This window comes from Diadema antillarum, unplaced genomic scaffold (assembly GCF_040938485.1).
Source record: "Diadema antillarum isolate AM-2024a unplaced genomic scaffold, OU_Dant_1.0 seq00000604_RagTag, whole genome shotgun sequence".
Taxonomy (NCBI): Eukaryota; Metazoa; Echinodermata; class Echinoidea; order Diadematoida; family Diadematidae; genus Diadema; species Diadema antillarum.
In genome coordinates, this window is record NW_027271532.1 from 2845705 (window position 1) to 2856383 (window position 10679).

Consider the following 10679-nt stretch of genomic DNA (forward strand, 5'->3'; position numbering starts at 1 on the left):
GGGGCTGGTCTGTCGACGGCGATCATGAGTTTAATCCCCGTCAGGATGGCTTTTGTCGCGTGGAAAAAGTGACATGAGCTCACATTTCATAGCATATGTCCCGTCCTGATCCCAAGCCAGCAGGTGTAGGTGTGTCGCTGGCTGGGAGCATCCCAGCACTGTGGGAAAATGTTAGCGCAAACAGCTACCGAAAGGAAAAACAACAACCCAGATTTGAATGTGTCCTCATGAAATTGCATTTTAGTCAAAATTCTTACAAAATTCTATGCCTGAAATTCAAATCTGTATGACGGTGGTATGGACACTACAAGGGAAATGAATTGAGTGATTATTTTGATTTGAATTACACACTCTAGATCACTTGCTACAGATTCAAGGTGTTATATATGTGACCCTGCACCTCAAAACAAACAAAAAGTCGCCAGACATGAATTTTTAGTTAAGACCATATTCTGAAAGAGCAGACTTTAAGCTCTAAAATGATGTATAAATCAAATCAAATGGACTCTCCTAACCTATCTAAATAGTGGAAAGAAAGCACAAACTCAGGAAAAGTGTGAACTGAGAAAAGAGGCTCCGAAGTACAGTGTCTATTCAAGCGCTTAATCTTTACCAAACCGTGCTGGCTGTGCAATGAATGGGACAAAAAAACAGGAAGTAAACCACCAGAGTAACAACAATGAAGGGATTATTAGATTAAACTCAAATTAAGCATGCCTCATAAACACATTCTGTCCATAATTAATGCCAACTTTCAAATCAGTAGCAATATCCTTTCAAAAGTTATTAGAGTTGAAAGTGAAGAGTGTGGACAAGGTTTTTCAGAAATGAAAACAGGATTCTAAAAACACACCTAATCACACTATTCTACCAAAAATGTTCGAGAGTAACTGCTAAAAAAACACACTTTCCTGCCCGTTTTGTGATACTAAATTCTAGCATAATGTAAAAGAAGACCCGCTCTTTCAGAAAATATGAAGAAGTCAAGTTCAGCTAGGTTGACCCATTTCACTTATTTTCAGTCCTCACGCAAAATCAGTGTGTGCGACTTATTGTTCGTTTTGAGGTGCACGGTCACATATGCAATCCATCAGTTTTACATGTTCATTTTAAATTTTTCAAGCGAGCTTAATTACCTGTTGATGAATGCAGATTGGTCATATGGAGTTGTTGTTTCCATTTGAAAAGCGCACTCTAGGTTGCGTGGTACAGATTCAAAGTGTTATGCAATTTGTTTGATTTATGTGCTCATCTTTTTTCGTATTGATGAACGCAGATTGGTCATTTGGTGTATCGCTAATTGAGTGTTTATTAAACATTAAAGGTGAACAGTATGTTGTATGATGCAGGGAGTCCTGTTGCCAAAAAAAAAAAAAAATGAAAGAAAATAAAAATGATTTATTGAGTGGCAAATTCAACCTAATGAACCATAACCACAGTACTGCAATGTTGGTAATGTGTCTCATGAATAAAACACTTGACGCTATTTAAACTACATCCAGCCTACCTGCCCATTCTCGGTTGATTTGTCTAATGTTGACTTGGTTTTTTTTAAAATTCAATCCCTTTGTGCCATTGTACATTGTTTTTGTATCTCAGAGACAGCTGGGTGATCGTTGATCCCGACAGCGAGATGGACCCTGAGGGGCCCTCGGCTCCCCCTCTCTCTCCAAAAGATGCCTATGGCAGCCAAGAGCCAGTGAGTAATCTAATTTTAATGTAAAAGTGGAAATTTTTCGCAGTGTGGAAATTTTCGCTAATGTTTTCGCACATCATAGATTATGTTCCAGTAATAAATGTCTTGATTATGTGGAATTAAAAACATGCAAAATTCATCTCACCCAGCCAAGCCCAAAAAATTACTTGCACAAAAATAACCTCTTTTACAGTAACCCTTCCATGCCCCGAGGCAATAATAGGTCCATTCATACTTATTGCGAAATATTGTGGTACCGTAAAGAAAGAAATATTCGCAGCATGAAGTTTTTGTGAACTGGAGTCGATAGCCTTTTTGTGGCATGAAATTTTTACGAATTGCTACCGGTATTCAATACATATGGTGTAGACAAGAATTTTTGCGTGCATTGTAATTTCACAAATCTTGGCTCTCACTAAATTCACAAAAATTTTTAATGGATTGAGTGAATGTGGCAATATTAGTAGAACACATCAGGAAAGTTTGAGGAAAATTGGACAATCCTTTCAAAGCTTGTAATTTTTTAAAGTTTTCATGCTGCCATTGCTGGATGAGAGGACTAATACAGTTCATGACATCACTACTGCAGGACAACAAGATGAAGAAGATTTAAAGGCAGAATTTACCATTTGCAGATGAAATAAAAACCCAGCATTTATGCTTCAAAATAGTTCCAAAATGTGAGTTAGGGATAGAAACAACCAATGTAAAAATTTGAATTAGTATAATCAATGTTACGTATTGTTAAATACACAAAGTGTGAACAATGGTTATAATAAAAATGTTTCCAGACTAAACTGTCTACAGTTACGGTTTATTTAGAGGGAAAAAAAATGATATCTCCTTATATTTTAGGTTAGAACTATTGCAAAATTCTTAGATGGTAAGATGTTTTGTGATACAACTGACCTATACAGATGCATCAAATATGATATCTTGAACATTTTTATAATCACTGCTCCCAAAGGTAAACTGGACCTTTAAGGAAAATTCCACAAAATTTAATTTTTGAATGAAAAGTACACATTCCTTCTACTTTTTACTGACATATGTTGAGGGTAATATAATTCACCCTGCTTTCTGAAAGAGGTACATCAATTGCTCTTTTATTATGGTAGAAAAGTGATAATATTGTTGAATTCTCCTTGTATTATCTTTGTTGTCCATGCGTGTTGTCACAATATCTTGTTGTCCTCTCATCCAGTGATAGTAGACAATGAAATCTGTGATCACCTTTTTTAACCTAAAGTGTTCCTTATTATATAAACCTTCCTTGGTCTCCACATGTACATTTGTACCCATATGGTGTACATGTGACCTAATAGTGGACTGTTGACTTTATATTCAGTGGTGACAGTTCACCCTGTATTTCCAATAGCAAGCAAAAGTTTTGCTGTTAAACTGTGTAGAAAGGCCCTTGGAGCTCAAGAAATTTGTCTGTCAATATCATCATACAGAGGATTTATTTTGTGTGTGATTTGGCATGATTTAATATAAAACCAGGCCAGAAGTATCTATGTGTACATTGCAAGAAAGATCAAGAACAAAACATGCAGACAGGCTGATCTGTTTAGAACATTCACTTGCCAGTTTGACTTGTGTTACTCAGTTTGCTGCTAAAACACCATGTCTCACACATTTCACACACACGATTCCATATACCATAAACACACATTCATACAGCATGCCAAGCACATGTACATTGTATACTATGTGCACAGCACACATATCTAATACTGGCAGAGTCACGCAGCTGTCTGACGAGCAGATACCTCAATTTTTATGGCAATTGCTTCTGATAGAGATTTTTTTTCCCCCTCATATCTAAGATGAGGTTCAGGGGCAGGGACTGTAGTGTTTAAACTGTAGGGTTTGTAAATTTGGTGAAGTTTTGGGCAGGGGAAATGAGCGATGCAGACATAATATGTTAATGGGTGAAATAGGAAATGGATCTAATGGCACTGCTGGAACCAAGTTTGTAGTACACTGCATATGTGAGGTAGGATATGATTGCAAATATCCCTGCTGGGTTCACAAAACACAGAAACCTTGGTAAAAAACTTCTTTATTATCTCCCATCACCAGGACAATGTCAAATTCTCGGTAATTGATAATCATAGATTTTTTTTTTCTTTTTTGTAAAGATTATCTTTGGTACAACCCAAGATTATCTTGTGGTACAACCCAAACCGTAATCCTTTCTCCCTAAGTATCATGGAGATCTTATGCAGGAAATTGTCAATGGTATGTACACTACAAAAGCAAGAAAATGAACCTCATATATTTTGCCCTCATAATATTTCAAACTTTGAACACTTTAAGATAGTTTTGTGAGTGGTTAAACTTGCAATTGAAAGAACGAGAAATAAGAATTGCACCTTTCCAAAAATACAAAGATTAGATGGTGACTCTCTACCTAGGAAGCAGGAAAACATTGCATTATTGTTGCTAGATGATTGTTGCTAGTTGAGGACGAACCATGATATGCCTTCCCCATAGACACCAGCCCAAGTATACACTTGTACTTGGAACCAGTCTTTGTGGGTTAACGTAGACAATATTTTGGCATGTTGTTTACTTCCTGAAAATCACTGTACTCTCCAAATTTGCAATAGCGAGCTTGAGATCTGTGACGCGAACGTTACGATGACACGGCCTTCCGGGTCGGACAATGAAAACAGGTGGTTTGCGCCTGTGCAGAACACCATTCTTTGCCTATTTAGTGTCATCTTAGCAGTTGCATTGCAGATCTAAAGCTCACTAATGACAAAACCACAATGACATATAAAGAGTATATTAGGAAGATTTACCTATATGAGTGAGAGAAACTTCATATGATCGGATATCGTGAAAGTGAATGATTTTACAGTAGCTGTTTTGCATCAAGGAGTATTGGTGGATAGGTGGTACCTACATGTATGCTATGAGGGAAGTACATCCTTCTGGGTAACACAATAGCACACTTGGGTTTCAATAGTAAATTCAGTGTGGCAGGAATGTATTTCAAAATTTCTCAGAGATAAAATTACTTTCTTCAAATGAACAGATATCATCCCATTTTGACATCACTGATCTGTTTTGTATTTACATGTATGTGCACAGCAAATAGTCCCTCGCATATTTTCGACTGTCATGCATGTAGCAGTTTCTTGACCATAGTGTTCTTGTGTTCTTCAGTAGTGATGATGCTAAATTCTATTTCATCCTGCAGGTTGCCAAACACACCCAGAAGAGCCGACCACTGCCACCAGCCCCTTACTATGAGGTGGACTTTTACAATGAGTGGAGCTTGACAGGTGCAACCAGTCGAAACTCTGGACTCTCAGTGGTCTCGGAAACAGACAGTAACTCATCTTGCCAAATCCTGCTCCAGGATGAGCATCCACCCCCTGCTCTACTGGCTGGAGTAGCGCCCTCTGTAGGTGGGGCACACCCGGCAGGACACGGGCAGATACTGCTGCAGGACTCCAGTGTGCCCCCGCCGTTTGTGTACGGCAAGTCGGCCAGCGAGAACTCTTTTGACGACATGAACGTGGACGATGTGTACGCGTTTGAAAACTACAAGATGGACTTCTCTGGACGGGAGAGTGTGATAAGTGCGGGGAGCTTTGACGAGGAAGCGAATTTCAGATATCAGTTGAAGTGTGCAGAACAGTTTATCAACGCCGTCTACGACGTTGACTCCACCGAGGAGGATTTTGCGCGACCGAAGATGAGCTTTAGGGATGATCGCAAACGCAAAGAGCTCAGTAAACTAGTGCAGGAGAACGGACATCGGCATGACGATGGAGACAGTGCTCTAGGTGAGGATGAGTTGGATAGGAGAGAGAATATGAGCCATGGGAGTGATGACAGCGTCCCCATCGTCTCCAACGGACATACATTCAGGAGCGAGGGTGATAGTATCGATGATGGTAGGGAAAGATGTAGGGCAGACTACGCAGTGCCCCGAACTCCAGCGAAAGCCGTCCAGCCTGCTGACATTCCGGTCAGTGTACCCCCAAGGCCACCCCAGCCGCCTTCCCAGGAGGAAGGGCCCAGTGAGCGGAAGAGGCCCATGCCAGCCCCGCGGCGACTGTCGCCCGAAATTGTCGTGACCCCGCCGGCGATGAGGGTGGAGCCCTTGCAGAGCGAGGGACGACCACAGCCCGCACCTCGAGTACCCCGCCGTCCCAGTGCAGACGCCAACGTCATACTGAACGGGGCATCGGCCATCATGGCGGTTGCTCCCATATCGCAGTCCAGTAGTGCAAGCGCTCAGTCGAACAATGACCAGAGGTCAAATGTCAATGACCCTATTCCGTCCTCAAATGCTGCCTTGGCGTCCAGCCAGTGGCTGCCCCAGTCTGAACAGTCTACCATGGCTATCGGACAGGGCAGCTCCCAGAGTTACAAGGATGCCACTCCGTTGCGACAAGTGGATTTGAACCTGGCCCATTCCAGCCAAAGGTCGAAGGTCAATGACATGAGAGCCAATTCTATTATGGACACTACCTACTCGGGGACGCAGGGTTCACCAGACAAAAGGTCACTGAGGTCGCCAGGTCATGTAGGTCACAAAGTCGAGGTGGAGATTGGACAGTTTAGATGTAAGAAGGTGCCTCAACTTGGAGCCCCGCCCCCTCTCCCACCAAGGTAATCAAAGCAGGCAAAATTCTCTGAAATGTTCAAATATCATGTAGATGTTGCATCTCATACATGAAATAAATTGTGATGAAGGAATATTTTGTTTAAGGGGCCCTAGCCAGACAGAAACCAATTTTAGTGATGCCAAAAATGGAGGTAGCCATTGTGAACACATGTGACCATCACTATGATATTAAATAAGATAAAATCACAAACATTAAAACTGAGAAGCTGCAAAATGAGGCGATTAATTTGAAAAAAATGAGAAATTTGACTGCCAGAAAATTCGAAGTTGATATCGTAACTTCCTCTTGTTCAAAGTGCAGATATCTAATTTTTTATTTCAAAGGTGCTATAAAGCATGTTACTCTTACGTTTTGAATTTACCTGTTGTATTACGATGCCTACGTCCTACGTGCTTGACCTAGCTAAACATCAAGGCCTATTATCTAAGAAAATTTTGTTTTGTTCGGTGACAGGCTTTGGTACCATTTCTGAGGTAGGTATTTTTACATCATGTGGGACAAGTTACATATCATTTTACAGCTCTGGAGTGTGGAGAATTTCAAAAGACCACAATCAGAAGATCAGTGTTATGTGACTGTATCACGCCTTTGTAGTCAAGAGTCAAACATGATAATGTATTTTGCAAGTCAGGCTTGGTTTTCAGGCTATGCCATCCTTGTTAAGAGCACATGGTAAACTTACATATGGTAATCAAGTTGTGTGGTAGGAAATGTCTCTTTGTATAGCCAATTGTTATTGTTTTGTCTGTTTTGGTGCTTGTTGGTTTATTATTGTTTGTGTACCTCTCCCCTTATTTTTGGATGGCTATTATCGATTAACTCTTGACTGTGTATTTCCCTATGATAACATTATTATTCTCAGGTCCACATCACTGAGCGACCCCCAGGATCTGGAAGGGGGTCAGGACGTGGCCCCAGGGAGGGGCCCCCTGGCTCCATGGTTCAAGGCAGGGATACCAAAGTAAGTCAACAAAAAGTCAAAAAACCTATTTAACATCCAGCGGTACAAGATAAAACATACGAACAATCACGCATAAAAATTAAAAAAAAACACAGCAACAACAACAAGATTACAGGCATAAATTGTTACAGATCACAACAGGAAAGAAGTAAAAATGGAAAATGGTATACACATAAAAAGCCAACAAGGCATATAATGTCAAAATAATCTATGTAGTGAAATGTCCAGTGATTAGGAGTGTGCATCTTTAGCTGTAGAAATTCAAAATTTGTTTTTTTTTTAAAATCATCAGACTGCAAGACAAATAAATCATACATTTTTTTACACTTGCCATTCAGACACATTGTAGAAGATATAAGATATAGAAGATGTAATCATTGTATATGAGCCCACTGAATTGCTAATGTCTCTTTGCTCTCTCCTCCATCATCCCACCCTCAAATCAGGGAGATAGCGTTTGAGATCCTCCACCAGCAGGAGAAAGGGGCCTTTATTGTGCGGGAGAGCAAGAGCCACCCTGGTAGCTACGCCCTCTCCATGAAGGTGGACACGTCCTTCAATGACTCCAGCCTGGCAAACTACCTGGTGGTTCGCACCAAGAATGGGGGCTACACCATCAAGGTGAGGGAGCACCTCCCGCCCACCTCTCTACCGAGGGGATGAAGAAGTTCACTCATTACAGGGTGTTTGTAATAACCCTTAAAGGAAACCCAAACCCAAAGAGAAATGTGGATTGAGTGAAAGCAGCAACATCAGTAGAACACATCAGTGAACAGTTTGAGGAAAATCGGTCAATCGATGCAAAAGTTGTGATTATTTAAAGTTTTGGTGTGAGAACTGCTGGATGAGGAGACTACTAGAGATTATGAGGTATATGTGGACAACAATATAAAGAAAATATAATGGGAATTCCACAAAAATTCATTTGTCATGAAAATTACACATTCCATCAACTTGATACTGACATATGTTAAGGGTAGCAATTATTCCCCCTGCTTTCTGAAAGCAGTTAGTTAAGTGCTCTTTCATTATGCAAGAAAAGTGAATTTTTGTGGGATTTTCTGTATATTTTCTTTATATTGTTGTCCACACGTTCCTCATAACCTCTAGCAGTCTCCTCATCCAGTGGTTCCAGCACCGAAACTTTAAAAATTCATAACTTTTGCATCGATTGTCCAATTTTCCTCAAACTTTCACTGATGTGTTTCTACTAATGTTGCTGCTTTCACTCAATCCACATTGCTCTTTGGGTTTGGGTTCCCTTTAAGTACCATGCGGTACCACAATAAATGCTGATCTGACTTTACTACACGTATGGTGCAGCATGATTGATACATTGTGGCTGGTTTGCGGGACACAGCAGTAATGTCTGTCATACACAAATCGATCCCGGATTGGTTTATCTGTCTGACAGAAGTTGGTGTTATATGTTGTTTGGGGAGTGTATGGGAGAATGAGTGTGCAAAATTCTGAATGTTGAATCATTCAAACTTGGCAGATGCCCTTTACAAAGCATTTTTTTATTTTATTTTATTTTTTATTTTTTTCACTGAGATGCAGATAGGTTGTGCTTGTTTGCAATAGCCCGAATTACACATGGAGCATGCTTCGGAAACATCATTAGAAATCTTCAGATTGAATAATTGTCAGGGCTGAGATAAAAAGTGAATACATTTCAGACAGAACAGGGGAAGGGGATGGAGCAAACAATTATTGAGTCCATTGTTTTGTGTTTGTGTTTTTTTCATTAGAGTATAACAACCCCAGATTGACTGAAGTGACTTACATTCAGGTATTTACAGTATTTTGATTCTTCTCTTTATGTTTAACTCTGCAGGGATTCGGCAGGGACTTCCCAGACCTGCCACGCCTTGTGTACTACTACACCCTAAACCAGGACCAGCTGCCCTGTAAGCTGGTCTTCTCTGGCACCAACCCCCTCTTCCAGCAGGGCGCGAGGGAGGACTCCGAGTCTGACGAGGATGAGGACCCCGACTACCGACGTGTCACTGACTACAGGGTCATGCTAGAGGGCGCATCATAGGGATGACTGAGAACGAAAGCGCACAAAGTTCCATAAACTCCACGCTTGGTGTCCAGTGCAGTATTGAATAGTTGCACGTAAAAGTATCCGTCTTTTCAGCCAAGATGATGATGATGTACGGACTGTAACTGTCGTGTCACCAGCTATGAGGGCGCTTCATAGGAATGATTAAGATATCCTTTAAACAGCGAACCTGACAGTGAGTGGCTGAGTATTCGACAAAGCAAATCCCTCTGAAGACTCTTCAAAAGACGCAGGACACGTCCGAGTCCTATCACAGACTACGAGGGTGCTTTCTTTGACTTTCAGCATGGTGAATACTACAGACATTCTACAGAAGCACATTTTTAACTCTTGCAGGAAAAATGTTTTTGTCCTGATTCTGACGAAGTTGGCATTGCGTAGTGTGTCCTTATGTCCAGTTTACGATCAGTGTACGTGGACAGAAGCAGTGGTATTTACAGGATTGCTATGGAAGATGATGCATTTTTAACAACAATGTGACTGTCAACAAATATCATCAGTGGAACGCATGGACAGAAATCATCTGTGATCTGTCACACAATCAAGAGAATTTGATACTTTCAATTTCTTAGATTACTGTGGTGATTTACTACTGCAATTTTTGTTTTCCAGCTCATATTAAACCTCTGAAAGAGTGGAAACTAGACTCAACTCAGATTATCAGGTTGTGGCCTTTATTTCCTGGAGTTACCTCTCCCTCTCACAGCTCATCAGTGACTTAAAAAATCTCTTCTTCTCAAATACTTTGAGGTGTCTTGGTACAGTGTCAGCCTATGTGTACAACTCTTTTGGTAAAACTCTGATAACCAACTGTTTGCATATACACTGTAATCTAAAGCACTCATTCCTGCACAACAATCGCAGCTTATGATCACGACAATGTATCGATCCTTTTGATTTTGACAGTTTATTGATCATGGATGTTAACATTGACCTTTATGTGACACATCACAGTGTGCCGTACACCAAATTAGAACAAGGTAATGCGAGTTGAAGTCACGACTCAACCCAATCACCACATTATGACAAGCAAAGTGTTACACCCCATTCTGAGCAGATCGCTCCCTAATCTTCACAACAATGCTGCAAAGCACCACGATTGGGAAGCCGTGTCGTGATCTGTGAGCGGTAACTTGCTGCCAACCTCTTTATTGGCATTAGCCTTGTTCAAGGTGCATCGCAGTCGGAAAGACTGTCGACGCTTGGCTTGAGTGATTGCATATGAAAAGTGCTCCATTTGTGGAGGCAAAATAGTTTCAGCTGTGCTGTAGGCTTGTGGTTTTAACTGCATTTCACTAGGTC

At 40.8% G+C, this 10679-nt stretch overlaps 1 protein-coding gene across 1 annotated transcript in view; it reads left to right on the forward strand.

The window, feature by feature from the left end:
• The window catches only part of LOC139735908 (uncharacterized), a 133181-nt gene extending 123494 nt beyond the window's left edge, over positions 1-9687 (forward strand). The window contains exons 7-11 of the mRNA XM_071646663.1: positions 1600-1699; positions 4908-6331; positions 7211-7309; positions 7756-7930; positions 9147-9687. Coding sequence (XP_071502764.1) covers positions 1600-1699; positions 4908-6331; positions 7211-7309; positions 7756-7930; positions 9147-9353 — 2005 coding nt within the window. The 3' untranslated portion in view covers positions 9354-9687. The remainder of the gene's footprint in view (positions 1-1599; positions 1700-4907; positions 6332-7210; positions 7310-7755; positions 7931-9146) is intronic.
• Positions 9688-10679: the final 992 nt, after the last annotated feature.